Source organism: Calliphora vicina, chromosome 2 (genome assembly GCF_958450345.1).
Source record: "Calliphora vicina chromosome 2, idCalVici1.1, whole genome shotgun sequence".
NCBI classification, from domain to species: Eukaryota; Metazoa; Arthropoda; class Insecta; order Diptera; family Calliphoridae; genus Calliphora; species Calliphora vicina.
Window position 1 is genome coordinate 124,863,182 of NC_088781.1, and position 20,371 is coordinate 124,883,552.

The window sequence follows — 20,371 nt, forward strand, 5'->3', positions numbered from 1 at the left end:
TATCTGATCACTTATAAATCGATTTTTAGTATGAAAAATTCAAATATCTTAAATCGTTAATAAATTTGTAAATACTGCGATTTTAGGGAAGATAAGTTCTAGCTATGATCACTCATATTTTAAAACCTTAAATATCTTATCTTATCTCGTTATGATTTTAAAGAAAATACGCACAATAAGTGCTAAATCATATTTTATTCAAAAAAGTGATTTTTAGTATAAAAAACTCAAATATTTTAAATCGTAAATAACTTCATAAATACTGCTATTTTAGGGATAATAAACTCAATATGTGATCACTCATATTTTATTTTTACCTAAAATCGATTTTTAGTATAAAAACTCAAATATTTTAAATCGTTTTCCCATCTTTCTGGCAACATACATATACATTCCGAGCGAAAAGAACTGCTCATCTTTTGAGGACAAGAACGAATCAAGACAATATCGAATACTCAGTTCAAAAGTGAAGCGTATTCTGCATCGATCGAAACAAATAGAAGTCGGACGGGACAAGGTCTGGATAAATAGCGCGTGAGGCAAAGCTTTCCAACCACTTCATTCTAAATACTTTTTAACAAGTATTGCGTTTTTCAGCCAATGGTAGCTTCAAATCTAGAAAATGTAGAAAAGATCCGAAGAGGCAAGTGTTTAAGAATGATCACAGTTGCCCCCTCGTATATCAAAAACGCGAATATACACAAAGATCTAAACCCTTGTAAAAACTGAGATCACGAAAAATGTAGAAAAATATTTTAAAAAAACTTGAAATTCATCCCAAACCCACTGGCCCACAACATATTAGATAACCGTGGCCACACTCGATTAAGAAAGGGGGACACAGCAGGCCAATAAATAAATAAATAAAAATGAAAAAAAATAATTAAAATAAATTTTTTTAAAATGCTTTCATAGTTTTACTATGATTGGTGTAGTGAAGTTAAACGGGTTTTCTAGTCTATATATACAGTCAGTAAAGTTATTCTTTTATACAAGGTGGCGCAAAAGTAATCCTCCTATCAGAAAATGTTATAAATTTGCGATTGGCCCCTAATGTCAGTTCTGTTTTGAAATTTGTGTAGTGGAGCAGTGTAGCGTAACATTGTTTATTAACCTGTTTACTACAAAAATGTCAAAACAAAACTGACATTAGGGGCCAATCGCTAATTTATAACATTTTCTGATAGGAGGATTACTTTTGCGCCACCTTGTATAAAAGAGTAACGTTACTGACTGACTGACTGATTCAGCACAGCCCAAACGACTGAAGCTAGAATCATGAAATTTTAACTGTGGGTTCCTCCCTCCCCAAAACGATCCACTAAGAAGAGGGTAAAAACGGGTAAATTCGGTAACCTTATATCTTCAAAACTAATAAAGATACAAAGAAACTTAAAATTGCGTGTTAATCCATTTAAAAAATAAACTGACAGGTGTTTCGTAGTTTTTAGAAATTCGAACCTTTTAGGGGAGAAAACGGGTAAAAACTGTATTTTGGTACTTTTTTGGAACCCTATGTATCTTTTGAACCAATAAACATAAAAACAAAATTTAAATCGTAAACTTTACTTATCAAAAAATAAAAAATATAAGTTTGGTATTTTTTGGAAATTCGAACCCTTAAGGGATAAAAATTGTGTTTATTTTTGGTACTTTTTCATAAAATATGTTTTTCTATAATTTGACGTAGACATACGAATATTTTATTATGAGCTCCCACCACGATATAAAAATTTATTTGAATAAAATTTTACCACCGCAATGGGGATAAAAAAGGTACCAAAAAGGAGATAAAATCGGGAAAATACATTTTATTTGAAATTATTAAATCAATTTTGATAATTTTTTTAACATTGGTTCCTGGATTCATACCGAAATTAACTAACGGCGTGTTATTTGGACCTCGAGTGCCAAGGTGTATATTGGGTAAAATCCGGGTAAACAGTTTGGTACTTTTTTTAAAACATATTTTTTCATGTGCAAATTAACACAGATTTTAATCGCTTGAGACATATCTGTAGCATAAACAATTTTGGCAAAATGGAATATTTTTAAATTTCAAACTTGAGGAGGAAAAGGGAAATTGGTACTATTCTCCTAATGGTACTTTTTTAATATTTTAAATTATTTCACTTATCTACATTAAAGTTAGCTGATATGCATCTGAGTGAAGTTAGTGTTAGGAATAGGGGAGAACTGAACTTTGGGTACTTTTTTATTCTTCTAATGGTACTTTTTGAAATTAAGCATATATGGTCCTATGTGACTGGAAATTCTAGGGGTAGACTTTTTGGTACTTTTTCTTTATTCGAATGGTACTTTTGTAATTTCTTCACCAGTGAACCTAAAAACATGAAATTAAGCTTATGTATATGGAATGAAGTGAGTGCGAATCCACAAGTGGCTGCTTTTTGGTACTTTTTCTTTATTCTAGGTACTTTTTGAATTTTCTGTAATAATGGACATAGAAATATGGAATTAAGCGTATATGGTCCTAAGTGAATAAGAATTCTAGGGGGAGTCTTTTTTGGTACCTTTTGTTTATTCGAATGGTACTTTTTTGAATTTTCTATAACAATGAACCTAGAAACATGAAATAAAGACACCACAAGTGTGGGCTTTTTGGTACTTTTTCTATATTCTAATGGTACTTTTTTGAATTTTCTATAACACTGGACATGAAATTAAGTATATATGGTCCTAAGTGATTGAAAATTCAATAGGATAATTCATGGTACTTTTTCTTTAATCAAAAGATACTGTTTTGAAATTTCTATAACAAAGGACTTAGAAACATGAAATTAAACATATATGGTCCTAAGTGAGTTAGAATTCTAGGGGGAGACTTTTTAATACTTTTTCTTTAATCTAATGGTACTTTTTTAATTTTCTATAACAATGGACTTAGAATCATGAACTTAAGCATATTTGGTGCTAAGTGAGTTAGGATTCTATGGGGAGAATTTTTGGTACTTTTTCTTCATTTCTTCACAATTGAAACATGAAATAAAGTTTATATGGGCCCGGTGAATGGGAACGTGCACTCTCCCATACAAAGTAAATATTTATTATCGAATATCTGGAGAACTTTAATAGTGCAATTCTCAATACTTTACATGTGTTATTTTGGTACTATTGGCGTATTGCAAATGGGTGGTATCAGGTTATATAAAGTAAATAGTAGTTTAACTAAAAATAGGCTCGAAACTTGGTCACAAGAAAGGACAAACCCTCTTGAAAGGAAGATAAGAATCAATTCATGATTTCTCCTAACCCCTTACTTAGTTTACGGAATATGGCTCTATGGTGCATAAATTCCTATTGAATAGCAGTATCCATATAATGTATCATGTAAAAATAAATTACTGGACAATATTTTTCGTATTTAACCAGTGTTTAAAAAACTATACTACAAGTAGCAGTAGCAACGAAAAAACACAAGTAGTCTAGTTAAAAAATTAATAAAAACTCGAAGTCAATAATTACTACTACTACTGCTACTACATTTTGGTAGCAGTAGTTGTAGTAGTACTAATAAAAGAAAAATTTTAAAGTAGCAGCGTAATTTATTTTCTATTGCTACCTTAAAAAAGAAAAAGTTTTGATGCAGCAGTCATTAGTTTTTTTATTAATTCTGCTACTTTTAAAATTTAGTAGTAATAGAAGTAGCAGTTGAGGTAGTAGAAGAAGTAGCAGTTAAGTAGCAGTTGAAGTAGCAGCTAAGTAGCAGTTGAGGTAGCAATAAAATAAGTCAAAAATAAAAATCTTCAGCCAAAAAAGTATATTATGTGTTGTTGTTGTGAATGTATATTTGTGTAAGTTGGTCGTGTTGTAAACAAAAGTTCGGCTTTTTTGTTATACACACAGAAAACACGATCTTTCTGTTAGCAACACGAACATCTGAGACGAATAAAAACGAATAATTCTTTCAAACTCTCTCAAAACAAAAACCACACACAGTGTTTAATTCTGTCAATTTTGGTGTTACGACTGAAGATTTTCTTTTTTGACTACTTTTATTGCTACCTTAACTGCTGCATCAACTGCTACTTTACTGCTACCTTAAAAATTAAACTCGATATAGAGCAGTAGCAATGATTTGTATTTTTATGCTACTACTCCATTTACAATTCATGTTTTATTACTATTGCTCTGTTAAGAGTTTTATATTTTGAAGGTAGCAGTAGTTTTAAAAAAACAAGAAAACGAAAAAAGGCAAATGCTACTGCTACCGCTACCGCTACATACACTTTTTTGAAGCAGTAGTTGTAGCAACAGTTAAAAATTTGTTAGTTATCGTAGCTTTTTAAACACTGTATTTAACCTAGCATATAAATTAAACTTCCGAAAATCACATAAATACATCTCTTACTTGTTGAACTTATACTTTATTCTTAAACTCCCTTATTTGAAGAAAAATGTTTTTACTTTTTCAGATTTCCCTCTTCATACCATCAATATTATTTTTTGCCTTGGGTACTAAAGGAGTGCTAAATCCAATCTTAGGACTATTTAATGACGATGAACATTTTCGTAACCATCCGATTGTATCAACATTTACGAATAAAGTGGATAATGGTAAGACTATTTTTGGATAAATCAAGACATTTTTTAAAGTAGGCTATAAACTGAACTTTTTGCACAAAAATTCTTTAAAATTTATAATTTTTTCTTGAAAAAAAAAACAAGTAAGAAAGTATGGTCGGTCAAGCCCTACCATATAATACCCTACACTAAGAAAAAGAGCAAAAACATTTTTCTTTTAAAATTTCAATAATTTATATTTTTGAGTGATTTTCGGAAGTGGACCTTATATGGGGACTATGACCAATTATGGACCGATCACCATGAAATTAGGTCGTGTGATTTATGTCTATATGAAAGTTATTTATGTTGAATTTTGTGTATATGCCAACATTTTTAAGAGATTTATGCACGTTAAAGTGATTTTCGGAAGCGGGTCTATATGGGAGCTATGACTAATTATGGACCGATCGTAACAAAATTTGGTGACATGAATTTTGTATATATAAAACTTATTTGGAGCGCAATTTATGGAGATACATTTATAAATTAAACATTTATGACCGATAAAGTCCAATTTCGGAAGGACATTTGTATGGGGGCTAGGTGAAATAATGGCCCGATTTCAGCCAGTTTCAATAGGCTTGGTCCTTGGGCCAAAAAAATGATATGTACTAAATTTAATCGAAATATCTTCAAAATTGCGACCTGTACTCTGCGCGCAAGGTTTACATGGACAGCCAGCCAGCCATCGTTTAATCGACTCAGAAAGTGACGTTACAAACATCTGCACAAACGCATAATACCCTCCCCACTATGGTGGTGTAGAGTATAAACAGCAGCAGATAAAAAACATGCATTTCTGGCAACACTGATGCACTCAAATTAACTGTATAAACCAAGTGCATAAAATTATAGCATATTTTTAGGCTTTATTAATTAATTAGTAAAGTAATAAATATGAGCTTCATTTTCATTCATTTCTATAAATAATTTTCACTACATTTATTAATATTTTTTCTTTATCCGTGTCATTTTAGATTCCCACAAATTGATGGTATTTTTTCAATTATACTTATTTGCTCATATGACCGCAAGTGTTTTAGCATTTTATGGCACATTGAAGGTAATTTAAGTTTTATTTGATTGTATTATTTTACAAAACAAATTAATATTATTATTGAGCAAATATAATAAAACATGTGTTTGATACTAAAATACTTAAAACTTTGAAGAGTCTGTAAATAATTTTAGTAGTTTATATTGCAAAATATAAATGAACATATTTAAATTAGTATATGGAATTTTGTCATAACTTTTTAAAGTAAAATTGTTGTTAAACTTAAAATTTTTTAGTTACAGATAATTTCAAAGGTCAAAATATGAAAAATTTATGTTTATACAATCGATTTTCTCTGTGGCACAATAAAATTAAATCAAAATCAGTCCGTATTAATATTTGAAACAGAAAAATTTGACTTAGGTTAGTTGCGTGACCTGTCACAGAGTTCATAAAAAGTATCAGTATATTTTTCAGTCTAAAATCAGTTGTATTAAAATCTTGTTAATTTTATTATTTATTTTTAATCTTTTTTCATCTACTCTTTATAGCTTAAAAAATATTTCCTTTTACCTTTGATCTTCTTTGAATTCTGTCGTGTTATCTACTGTTTGGGTTGTCATATTTTACTGATGACTGTTTCTAAGAGTCGTCTCAATTTGGGCATGTTAATAACTACTACCTTGGCGGGAGGCTTTTTAATACGTAAGTCTAAATTTCTTAAAAAACAAAACTATTTTATTTTAATAAATTTCCTTATATCTCTTCCCTCTTCAATCACAGTTTTCCTTGGCTACAATTGGGCCACTTGTGTGGCTTTATATCAAATCATTACCCTCATCAATACCGAACGTTATAAGTCTCTGTATGGTGATGATCCTTTCAAGCCCTTAATACCCAAAACCTATAACCCTTTGGTAACCGAAAATGTCCGGGTTCTTATAACACCCAATGCTCAGGACATAGATGAACAGAAAAAACGTAATGCCTTATTAAATGCCGCTAACAGAAAGAGTTTACCCCAGCCGCAACCCATAATCTCGGTATTGCCCGTTAATTATTTGGAAAATAATCTAAATTCTCAGAAAAATAATGCAAAATGGAAACAAAGTCAATGGCCTACTACCACTGTGCAGACACCACCTACGGCTCAACGATATCCACCGCCCACTGGATATAATCCCTCGCTTAGGCGTAATGAGAATAATTACGGGGTGAATTATAATAATTGGCAGTGGTCAGAATTGGCACCAGCCGTTTCAGCTAGAAATAAGAGAAATATTTATATGGGTTCAAAGTGGAATTATTAGCGATATATGTATGTAAAGTGTTTGAATAAGTATAAGAAGTTTTTTAATATTTGATTGTGTTTAATAAAATGAAACTTTCGATTAAATTTGTTTTAATTTTCGAGGTAGTCTCTGTTTCTGGTTTATATCTCAGCCATTTGTAGGACAATTTTCTCGATTTTAAATAGCAACCGAATCTGATCTATGTCGGATATATTGATGTATCAATCATGCATAAAAGTTATTTGGTGGCTTCGGAAAGTTGATTTCAACACTCATATTTCTGACCAAAAATCGATTTGTTATATAAAAACTCAAAATATCTAAATTCGCTAATAACTTGCCCAATAAGCGTTTAATCAAGAAAAGGAGCTCGTTCTGTGATCACTCATATTTCTGACCAAAAATCGATTTTTTATATAAAAACTCAAAATATCTAAATTCGCTAATAACTTGGCCAATAAACGTTTATTCAAGAAAAAGAGCTCGATCTGTGATCACTCATATTTCTGACCAAAAATCGTTTTTTTATGCAAAAACTCCAAATATCTAAATTCGCTATTAACTTGGCCAATAAGCGTTTAATCAAGAAAAGGAACTCGATCTGTGATCACTCATATTTCTGACCAAAAATCGATTTTTTATATAAAAATTTAAAATATCTAAATTTGCTAATAACTTGGCCACTAAGAGTTTTATCAAGAAAAAGAGCTCGATCTGTGATAACTCATATTTCTGACCAAAAATCGATTTTTTTATATAAAAACTCAAAATATCTAAATTCGCTAATAACTTGGCCAATAAGCGTCTAATCAAGAAAAGGAGCTCGGTCTGTGATCACTCTTATTTCTGACCAAAAATCGATTTTTTATATAAAAACTCAAAATATCTAAATTCGCTAATAACTTGGCCAATAAGCGTTTAATTAAGAAAAAGATCTCGATCTGTGATCACTCATATTTCTGACCAGAAATCGATTTTTTATATAAAAACTCAAAATATCTAAATTCGATAATAACTTGGCCAATAAGCGTTTAATGAAGAAAAGGAACTCGATCTGTGATCACTCATGTTTCTGACCAAAAATCGATTTTTTAAAAAAAAAAAAAAATCAAAAAATCTAAATTCGCTATTAACTTGGACATTAAGCACGTAATCAAGAAAAGGAGCTCGATCTGTGATCACTCATATTTCTGATATAATTCGATTTTTTATATAAAAACTCAAAATATCTAAATTCGCTAATAACTTTTCCAATAAGCGTTTACTCAAGAAAAAGAGCTCATATTTCTGAACAAAAATCGATATTTTATATAAAAACTCAAAATATCTAAATTCGCTAATAACTTGACCAATATAAAAACTCAAAATATGTACATTGATTTACATGTATTCTGTTGTTGCAGGACTTAGGTTTTTGACAACAAACGTAGGTTCTTTATCTCTCAGTAGTGCTTCTATGTATATTTTATTCTATGTCCTATTTGAATAAAAATTATCATTCAATAATATGTTGTTTTTCTTTTTAACTACATATTTTTACTCTTTTCAAACCGCTTCTCACAAATTCACAAATCGAACACAAGCATTTTTTTAACTTGCACAGGACAACGTCTGTCGGGTCAGCTAGTCCATAATATATATACTTTATGGGGTGGCAAATGAATAATGTGGCAGTTGCAAATGGAATGACAAGCTTATATAAAACCTTGCCACTGATGGTGAAGGGTATAAATAGAACTGAAAAGATATTTATCAAAAACAAATTCAAAATAATTTTGTACTTGAAAAACTTGTTTACGATACACAAAAATCATGCCTTCTATAAGCAAGAGAGTAAGTGCTAGAAAGAATTTTTGGATGGACGTAGCGCTAACTATATTTCTTATAAAAGACATGACTTTTGTATTTTGAGTTCCCACTAGGAACCATTGCTGATGAGCTGACCCATAAAATATTGAATAAACCTATTTTACAGGAAATTACGATTTCAAATATGCTACTATTATTACAATCAGATGTTTGGTTCAGAAGATATAGCCCTTCAAAGTTGACTGATTTTTAGTTTTCAAAAAACAGACCATTTTTTTGGTTCGCTTTCAGATATATCTCGAAAACTAGATAACGGATCGTCATTATTTTTGATTCTGTTACTAGATATATTTATTAAGAAAAGAATAAAAATAAAAAATCATACTGGTTGCTTTGTGTTTGTCCAGGTAAATCGATATTTACCAAATATCAATTTTTTCAATATTTCTCACATACAATTTTGTGAAAATGAGCGAACTCACTTAATTGTCGATAAATTCGTAAAGAATCCATCGATTTTTATGATCAATATCTCATTTTATTGCTATTATATGTGGCTTTGTGATAAAGTAATAAACCTTAACAACTTCTTCCGTTTTCGATTTTCATGACTTTTTTAAAAAATCAAAATTCTATTTTCACGTAAAAAATATATTTTTTGCTTCAATTTGTTATTATAACTTCGAAACTAATGAGCCGATTGAAATACAATGTATACGTGAAGATTTGTAAATATCATGGGGAATATGTTTTCGATATTCAATTAATCGAAAGAAGAACATTAACTACTCAATTTTATGTATATCAAACAAAAAAGTAAAATATTGTGAAAATGAGTACATTCACTTAATTGGGAATAAATTCGTAAAGAATCTATCGATATTTATGATCGATATCTCATTTTGTTGCTATTATATGTGCCTTTGCGATAAAGTAATAAAACTGAACAATTTCTGCCGTTTTTGATTTTTCATGAATTTTTTTATACACAAAAATTAGCTGTTTTCACGTAAAAAATATATTTTTTGCTTCAATTTGTTATTATAAGTCCGAAACTACTGAGCCGATTAAAACGCAATATATAAACAGATTAAAGGCTATGTAAATTTTATCTTTTTTAAGTTTATTTTAACAATATCGGACCAACACTTTTTGAGTTATCATAAATTATGTGGATAGGGGTCTAAAAAAAATCACAATTTTACAAAAAAAATTTAATAAAAAAACTTCTCCAAAGAATTTATAATTTTGACCATATTTGTACTACTGGAACCACAATACATCTAAATTGTGTAGTGGATTAAAAAGCATCTAAAATGTTTTCGATTTTGTAGCCCTGTGTTATTTACCTGTTTTACTCCATGTAAATAAAACAAATCTTTCAAAATTGTTCGGTTTAATTATTTCTATATATTAATAAGTTTTTCGTTATTTACATTGTTTACATAAAGTAAAGTATAAAAATTGAATGGCCTTTATTTTCATATTTTTTATAAAAAATCTAGTATGTATGATGTTTTTAATTAGAATTTAATATTTTAATTAATTTTACATTGTTTACATTTTGTAAATAATTTAGTTTGGAAATATTATTTATTTAGGTATTTTCTTTATTTTTATTTATTATTTACACAAGGTAAATAATTAGATATTGTGTACGTATTTAATGTAAAACATTTTATATATTTAATTTCCAGTATTTTACATTGTTTACAATTATTGCTGTAAACAATAGTGTAAACATTATTTTGTTTTATAAAAACTATAATTTAACCGTTAAATGTAAAGTCTATTTCATTATAATTATTAAAATGCAATTCTTTACATTGTTTATCTATTATTTGCATATTAAATGTAGCAATCATTTTGCTAAGTATTTTTAAATTAACTAATATATTTTATTGTTTTATTTTTTGTTTGTTTGAGTGCTACTTCTTTTAACTTACAAATATTTGCATTGTTTACATTTAATTAACATAATGCACAGTGGTAGGGGCTGTATCAAAATTTTTTGGAAATAAATCTGGCTGCTCCGATCGGGATAAAAGTAGATGTGGGCATAGACAAGGAGTATTTGAGTTCAAGTTATTAAAATGGGCCCTACAAATGGGGGCTCAAAATAGGGTACCTTCCGATTTCAAAGATTTTTCTATTTTTGGAAAGCGCTCGGCTAGATCTTATAATTTTCAAGTTATAGGCATTTCAAAATTGAATTAAAAAATTTGCCATACCTATGTCCCATTTTTTGAATATGTTGGCCCTACGCTCTTCGGAATTTGACCTATTTTTTATCAAAATTTCAACTTTGGGACACATGTTCTAAAATCAGAAAAAGGAATGCAGCTTTGGAAACCCTGATGTGTTTTCTATTTACTTCCAAGGTATTTTCCCAGCCCTAGAAGATCCTGTGTATCCTATGGGCAAAATTGTAAAAAATACCATTTTTGGGATTTTTGCTTCAATTTTTAGGAATTGCGGGATTCCCTTTGACCTTTTGATAAGTTTTTTTATATTTTGTTATTTAGAATGACAAATTTAAAAAACTTTACCATACTTTCTTACTTGTTTTTTATTCGATTCGAAATTTTCAGGAGATAGTTTGTAATGAAAAAAAATTCAAAAATTCCGGGTAAAACTCGGATATTTTTTTTAATCCAGTCAACTGTAATAAAAAAATCTCCCTAAAGTATGCAGTACAAATTTAGATATTTTATTTGCCAATAAATAATAACAGACAGGTGTATGTGGGTTGGAGAAACTTGGCAAACTAACATGAAAAAGCTACCGGGCGAAGCCGGGGAGGTCAACTAGTTTAATATATAATCGATTAATTTTCACTTTCTAGTAAAAAAAAATAAATTTTACGTATTATTGACATAATGTAAACAATTAAATTTTTCAAGAGTATATATTTTTACATTGCTCTCTTATCACGTGTAAAAAAAGAATTGTTTACATGTGTAGTCTGTTAGTTTACCTGATAGTTTTACTATTTTTCAATATTTTGTTTACTTTTTGTATTGAACATTTTCAAATCTATGTAAAGTACTGTAAAACTAGGAAGTAAATGAATATTTGTAAAATTGCATTCCATTTTAAGTTGCTCTGCTTTTTACTTGTATAATTAATTACATTGTTTACTTATAATTTACCCAATGTAAAAATTATAAATCGAGGTCAAAATATATTTCATTAATTAAAATTTACATTTAACTCAGGTATTTTACATTGTTTACACTTAATGTAGACAATTAATATTTCAATATTTAATGTAAATTTCCATTTCAAGTTTATTTTATTTGCTTTTGTTTCAAAAAAACATTTTAAATGTAAATTTGAATCATTAACGTAAAAAACATAATTATTTACATTGTTTACATTATGTAAAAATATGAAGTTTATGTTTATCTTGACTAATTTTCATGCATAATATCGTATTTTTCCTAAATATATATTGTTTACATCATGTAAACAACCATGTAAACAATTCAGTTTTTGTATCAAAAAATCATTTTAAATATATATCTTTAGATCTATCGTTAATATTTCGTTATTTATTTTATTTACATTGTCTACACACTATTTACATCATGTAAAATATTCGCAATTCATGACTTTACTTAACTATTTAAGGCAAAAAACGGCTGCATTAGCTTTTTCAGTTAATACAACTTAATATTTTACTTAACTATGAACATTTTTCAGATTTCAGAAACCATATAATTTTTTTCTATCCCCTCCCCTCTACACCGCACAACGTTTATTTTTACCAAACAGCACTGCATATTCGGGCATAATTTCACGACGTATAACCTTATTCATAGCCGCTGCATAATTCCATCTTGTTTTGGTCTCATTAGACTTTACATTCAGCACTTTAATACCGGGTGCATGTACCAGAAAGGCAGGATGTAAAATGTGATATTCATAGTCCATCAAACACATGGCATAATTTTGTATACGTTTATTCGATTGACCCTCCCAAGTGACACGTTCATCGAAAATGGGCTCTTTGTTGTCGCTAATATAGAAGGGCTCCCAATAAAGAAACTTATCATAACGTTTGCCCACAGTAAATACTTCCAGTTCATCGCTGCTATTGGCCTTTACCCATTCCTTTTGTTTGGGCACCAAATGACAATTCGAACATACAAATTTATGAAATGGTATGGCCATAGACTTGTTTAACATATGCTGTAACTGCTCTTTATTATCCGGTAGGGTAGCATTTTTTTGCACTTCAAAGACGGGCAAAACAAAAACCTTAGGTTTTTCACCCTCCAAAACAGCCGATGGATCTCTTATCACCATTTCCAGAAATTTGTCCACTAAACCCAAACTGGGATAGAGCTCTATATCACAGGCAAATATGAAATATGTATTGGCGGTTTTCCGAGCAATATTACGACCAACATTTATGGGATACGTTAGATTTTTCATGGTCTTGTACATTTCCGAACGATTAACATTTGAGTAGGGAGCCTGCAGCTCACAATCGTAGGGCCATTGTAGGGCTTCATTTTCGTTTTTGGCTATAAAGGAGGGCAGATGGTTCTTGGGGAAGTAGATGTGAAATGTGACATAATCTCGTATAAGTTCACTTTCAGGCAGACAATTGAGAGCATAGAGTATGGAGTCCATGGTGACATCGTAGTCATCACCGGGTGCATAAATTGCAAAGCTAACGGGAGCAGACCAACTGGAAAAGGAAGGAAGAGAGAAAAAATATAAATTAATGAAATAGTAAAGGTTTAGATTTGATTAGATAGTATTTAATTGAATTCTGTAAAATTTAATATAATAAATCATTTTTAGTCGAAAAAAAACAACAAATTAAATTAAAATGCAAATCAGACTAATTACGCAGGGCAACAAAATTGAAAAAATTTTGGAGGCTTTTTAAACTACTACACAATTTTGTGCCAGTGGCAAAAATAGGATCCAAATTTTGAATTCTATAGAGAATTTTTTTTTTAATTGTGAATTTTTTTAGACTTTTCTGCACATAATTTATGATAACTCAAAAAGGGTTAGTCCAATATTATTGAAGTAAATTTAAAAAGTACAAATTTATATAACCTTTAAGCTCTTTATATGTTATGTTTTAATCGGCTAAGTAGTTTCGGAGTTATAAAAACAAATATAAGCAAAAAATATATTTTTTACGAGAAAATAGCAAATTTTTATGTTTTAAAAAATCATGAAAAATCGAAAACGGCAGAACTTGTTCAGGTTTATTACTTTTGGCAAAGCCGTATATAATAGCAACGAAATAAGATATCGATCATAAAAATCAATTAAATTCTTTCGAATTTATTCACAATTAAGTGAATTCGCTCATTTTCACAAAATTTTAGTTTTTTGTTTGATATACATAAAATTGAGCAGTTGATGTTCTTCTATCGATTAATTGAATTATGAAAACATTTTCCTCATGCTATGAACAAATGTTCACATATATATTGCGTTTCAATTGGCTCAGTAGTTTCGGAGTTATAATAACAAATATAAGCAAAAAATATATTTTTTACGAGAAAATAGCAATTTTTTTGTTTTAAAAAAATCATGAAAATTTGAAAACGGCAGAAATGGTTCAGATTTATAGATTAATATCAAAGTTGCATGTAATAGGAACAAAATAAGATATCGATAATAAAAATAGATGGATTATTTTCGAATTTATTCACAATTAAGTGAATTCAGTCATTTTATAAGGGAATTCTCTTAATTGTTAATAAATTCGAAAATAATCCATCTATTTTAATGGTTTGAACCTTATCAACAGCGAGTATTTATGGAAAATTTCAGCCAGCTAGCTCCTTTCGTTTTCGCCCTATCGGACAGAAAGACAGACAGACAGACGGACATAGCTATATCGTCTTAGAATCTTTTGAGGACCCAGAATATAAATACTAATGTGGGTCTGCGATGAATATTGTGTTACAAACAAAATGAAAAAATCAATATACCCCCATCTTTTTTGATGGTGAGTATAAAAATATAGAGTCACATTCTTGTTATAATTTGGTTATAACTTTTCATTATTGTATAACTTACTTTTCAATGACTACTACATACCGTCTGCATTACTTAGAAGTAGTAGAATAATTACCAATCTGTGTTATTGTCTTAACGTCATTCCTGATCAAAACCTTGGACCAAACTGCCGATGCAATGACAAAGAGATAAATACCAGAATGCATGTGGGGCAGAATCAAAATTTTTTTGGAAATAAATCTGGCATTTATTAACGGTTGAGCCGATCAAGAAGTGACGTGACGAGAGCGTAGCCAAGGAGAATTAGAGTTTATGTTATTAAAATGGGCCCTATAAATGCTCCAGTGGCGGCGCTATGGAGGCTCAAAGTAGGGTACCTTCTACATGTAAAATTTTTAAATACGTGCCATGTTTTTGTTTCCCATCCGATTTCAAAGATTTTTATATTTTTGGAAAGCATATGCTTGCGTATGATATTTATCTCTTAAAATTTCAATTTTGAAATGCCAAAATTGAAATTTTGCCATAACTTGGTCCACTTTTTTTAAAAATATAGGGCGTAATTTTGGACCAAATGAACTCGAATTTTATTTGTTAATTAGACAACTAAATTATCAATAATATACAAAAGATTTCAGAGCAATATCAATAATGGATCCAAAAATAAACGATTTTCAATTTAAAACTTAAAAAAATAGTAGATTTTTGCAGTTTTCTGGGAGAAAGGGAGAAAAACTCTTCTTTTATATTTTTATGTTTTGTTATGAGAATATTTTGGTATAAAAACCATGTCCTATTTTTCGAATATGTCGCCCTACGCTCTTCAGAATTTGGCCCATTTTTTATCAAAATTTCAACTTTGTTCTGAAATCACAAAGCTGGGATCAGAAAACGGAAAGCTTTTAAAACCTTGATGTGTTCCCTATTTATCACCAAAGCATATTCTCAGCCCTGTGGGATCTTGAGTATCCTATGGGCAAAATTGTAAAAAAAATATATTTTTTGGAATTTACGCTCCAATTTTTAGGAATTGCGGGATGCCCTTTGATATTTTCACAACTGTTTTTACACTTTATTATTTAGAATATTAAATTCAAAAAAACTTTGAAATTTTCATTGAGTTTTGTTAATAAATAAAGATTTTATTACATATTACCAGGGCAACCAAAAATATGCAATATCATATTTTTTGCTGTGCGTCGCATAAACATATGAGTTAGTTATATATCCGTTTCAGACAATTTTAAGAATTTTGGCATCGATTTGTTAGTGCATATTTTTGCATATTTTGCTCTTTACTGCATATTTTAGCATATTTTGCGTTTTATAGCATATTTTTGCATATTTAACTCATAACTGCATATTTTTGTTGCATATTTTCTTTTATTTTTCATTATTTTATCTTCCTGATGTAATTTTATTGTTTGTATTGTAATTTTTCATTTCTATATTTTACTATTTTGTTGAGGTCCAATGATAATTGGTCTAAGCTACTTAAATACAAAAATAGAGTACCCATAGAGTACTTATCTTCATAGAAATTTCGTTGACTTAAGGGTGCTTAGTTTCCATATATTTCAATTAAATTAAAAATATACACACACAAATAGTAAAAATACGTAAAAAATTAAAAGAAAATTCCAAAATTGTATGTTATTATGGACAAAACTTCATAACAAATTTTTGGATACATTTAAAAGAAGGAATTTAAGGCAGCTTGAGACAGTTATGGTTGGGCATTAATAGTTTACCACTAATGTAAAATTTAATAAGTATTCAACAGATGTTCAGAATATTAAGATCCATCGAAAATTTCCCATTGATATATGTATTTACATAACTTGTAAAAAAAGTTATTAAGAAATCATTAAAAAACAATATACGTGGATATCGATAGACGATACAATGGATAAGAAAGGGAGAAACATGGGAATTTTGAGTCCCAATGAATAAAAAGTTTTTTTTATATTTTTTTAATTGCAGTCATTCCACTATTGTAAGGCTTTTTGATAATTCTATTTAAATTTTAGAAGACGTATTCAGATATTAATCTAGATACATGATGAATGCTCCAAAATCCATTGCAATTTTTACCATAAAATGACACAGGCTATTCATAGATTTTTGAAACATTATTTAAATGGTAAAAAAGTTTGTAGAGCTTCATATAGAATAGAAACATTTCGAGAAATTGATTGGGTACATCCTCAGTAGGGATCCTATAAACATTGGGACACATGGATTGAGAAAGTAAAATATTATGCCACTAATTACCAAAAAAAAGTTTTAGGCAGTTTAAAAGATGATTAAGATTGTCTAAGAAACTCGGAAATCTAAAACAAAGATTTAGTTTAAAAATTTTAAAACTTAAGTAAACACATAGTAATTTATTGCTAAATATAATAAAATGAATTGAATCTAACTATTTTCATGGAGTACCAAATTCACTAAAATCGAAATTTAGTCATATAATAACAAATTTTAATTTATGAGCTCAATATTTTATTTACTTCATATATATTTTTTTAATGAAATTTTGAAATCAAACAATAACCAACTATTTTTAAGTGCATATTTTTTATATTTTAATAGCATATTTTTCGTTTTTAAGTGCATATTTTATGCGCATAAAACACTTTTTTAGAGCACATTTTTGGTTGCCCTGCATATTACATTATTGAGTTTCTAAAACATAAATCAAAATTTTAATAGGATTGCAAATATTGGAAACAATTTGATTCACATTTATTACGAAATATTATTTTTTTGTTTAGATAAGTTAATTTTTGGTCTTACAAAAACAATTTTAAGTCAATTAGATTCAAAAATATGCCACTTTAAAACTCCGTCCTTCAAAAATATTTTGATTCTGCCCCACTGTGCATTATAATAGTATTTTGAATATTATCTACATACTCTTATTATCTACGTTACTCTTTTACTTTACATCGCACAGCCCAAACGACTGAAGCTAAAAGCATGAAATTTAAACGATCCACTGAAGAGGGAACGTTTAGAGGATAAATCGGTAACATTTTACTTCACAAATAATAAAGATACAAAAAAAACTTAAAATTGCATGTTACTCCATTTAAAAAAAAGGTGACATGTGTTTGGTACTTTTTCGAAATTCAAACCCTTATGGGGAGAAAACGGGTAAAAACTGTATTTTGGTACTTCTATGGCACTCTATGTATCTGCTAAACCAATAAACATAGAAATAAATTTTAAATCGTATTCTTTACTTACAAAAAATAACAAATATGAATTTGGTACTTTTTTTTTAAATTCGAAGGGATAACAATTTTGGTACTTTTTTCATAAAATATGTTTTTTGAAATTAATAAGCCAATTTTGATAATTGTTTTAACATTGGTTCCTGGATTTATTAAAAAATGGCACAGTGTATATTGGACCAAATCCGGGTAAACAGTTTGGTACTTTTTTTTAAATATTTTTTTCTTGACAACATTAACACAGATTAAAGAAAACGTGAAGGAAATTGAGTTCTGTTTTTTAAAAATTTATAAAATTTTAAAGAAATAAAAAATTTATAGAAGATTTTTATTCAAAAATATGGGAATCAAAAAATCCCAAAAATGGTATTTTTTTAGATGTTTGACTTTGTTGACTTTACCGAGATGTTCTAAAATTCCAAAGCTGGGATCACAAAACGGAAAACATATTTAGAAACCTTGATGTGTTCCCTATTTATCCTCAAAGTATTATCCCAGACCTGAAGGATCCTGTGTATCCTATGGGCAAAATTGTAAGAAATATATTTTTTTGGGATTTTAGCTCCAATTTTTAGGAATTGCGAGATTCCCTTTGACTTTATTTATTTATTTTGAAAATTTCATAGAGTTTTGTTAATAAATATAGATTTTATTACATATTTATTTGTATCAAAATTTTAATAGGATTGCAAATATTAGTAACAATTCGATCCACATTTATTTCGATGTAACTTTTTTTGTGTAAATAAGTTAATTTTTGGTCTTACATTTTGGAGGGGGGGGGGTTTTGCTAGTAATTAAAATTTGTTCTACGTTTTTCTTTTTTCTCCTATTTTATATGAAAACTTTTCGGTTTTGGGGGGGAGGGAATTCCTCTTTCACCCCCTCTGCATCCCTGCCTGACTTATATGCACCCTAACCACTCCTGGTAAATGTTATAATAACACCATAACAATTCATTATCTGTCTCCTTACCGCTTTACAACTGTTGGTAAATTCTCCATAAACGTATAATCTCCATTTGTGGTGTATGTTATGGACTCGGCACAACCCATTTCCGTACTTCTGCGGCCACGTATATAATTCTTAATCAACCAATACTGGCCATACTGCATCTTCTCCATGCTCAGAGGAATGTCACGACAATTTAAGATATTTTTTAGTTGCGTTTTTAAGGGTAACTCGTTTTCGTTTTCAATTGTTTCAGACTGCGACTTTATTGAAATGAGATTTAAATTACTTTTCACTGTTTTCTCCACTTCTTTTGTATGAGGCATTGCGAATTGAGATATATTTGTTGTAGTAACATAATTAACTTTTAATGTTTGGTATGATGTTAGAAATTGTGTGCTTAGGAGCACACATAACAAGGCAACTAATGTGATGAAGGTTATAATTTCCAAATATTTGCGGCAAAGAAAGGATACAACATGGTTTTGGGAAATTTTTCGAATGGTCATTTTTTTTAGAAATATTTGAAAGATATTTTGAATTACACAGTAAATTTTTAAAGTTGTTTTTAGTTTAAATTTTTTTTTTTAAAAATTTGAATATTTTTTTTTAATTTCACTTTCAGTTATATAGTTTTGTTATTATTTATTAAACATTGTTATTTCATTTCAAACAATTTTTAATTTTTTTAATTTCCGTTTTTTTTTGTTGGCCTTGTTGGTTTACATAAACCTTTTAAATTAAGCTTCAATTTTCAACTAATTTTAAAATTATCATTGCATTTTTCTACTATTTGTTTGCAATTTGAATATTTTTTGACATTGTTGTTTTTTCGACAATAAAACTTATTAGTTTATGACAAACAATTACAGCGTACACGTTATTTTAAACGATTTTTTTCGCCAAATTGCACGTACAATAATAACGCAGTTTTGTTTATTTGAAATACTTTTCTTTTTTTTAAAAAAAATATATATATATTGTTGTATTTAATTTATGAATATTTTGGTTATAATTTTCATTTATTTCGAAAATATATATTTTTTTTGTTTATTCTCTAACACTATTTGTGTGTGCTGCTACTTTCAGCGATCATTTATTACTAAATGTTGAATTAGCTAAACATGCACAATTGTTTGAATACAATTACCCAGCATTACTTAGTTTTAAAAGAATTATTTTACTCCTAATGATTATTTCATTGATAATGTACTTGATTATGATGTTAGTCATTGTTTTTTTATGTTTAATTATTATAAACATAAATGTGATTATGTTGTTTTTATTTTGGTTTCTTTTTTTAAAGAACTAAATTCAGAAAAAACCAAAATCGGTTTAGCTAAATAAATAGAATTTATTTTGAAAGTGGTGGCATATATTTTGTTGTTACTTTACTAATTTTAATAAATTCTTATCCACAACAATTCAAATACTGAGTTACTGAGTCAGCACTGTGGAATCGATCGCAAACAAAAATGTGTTATTTATATGGATCTTTGTAT

General features: G+C 28.8%; 2 protein-coding genes across 2 annotated transcripts; one reads left to right on the forward strand and one right to left on the reverse strand.

The window, feature by feature from the left end:
* The first annotated feature begins 5,611 nt into the window (after window positions 1-5,611).
* Window positions 5,612-6,894, forward strand: LOC135950835 (uncharacterized). Its single transcript, XM_065500361.1, has 3 exons — window positions 5,612-5,650; window positions 6,136-6,289; window positions 6,368-6,894. The coding sequence occupies exons 1-3, from the start codon at window positions 5,612-5,614 to the stop codon at window positions 6,892-6,894; spliced, it is 720 nt and encodes a 239-aa protein (XP_065356433.1).
* Window positions 6,895-12,229: 5,335 nt separating this feature from the next.
* On the reverse strand, window positions 12,230-19,952 carry LOC135951664 (beta-1,4-glucuronyltransferase 1). Its single transcript, XM_065501348.1, has 2 exons — window positions 18,894-19,952; window positions 12,230-13,384 (listed from the first exon to the last, which is right to left on the reverse strand). The coding sequence occupies exons 1-2, from the start codon at window positions 19,376-19,378 to the stop codon at window positions 12,430-12,432; spliced, it is 1,440 nt and encodes a 479-aa protein (XP_065357420.1). The 5' UTR covers window positions 19,379-19,952; the 3' UTR covers window positions 12,230-12,429.
* Window positions 19,953-20,371: the final 419 nt, after the last annotated feature.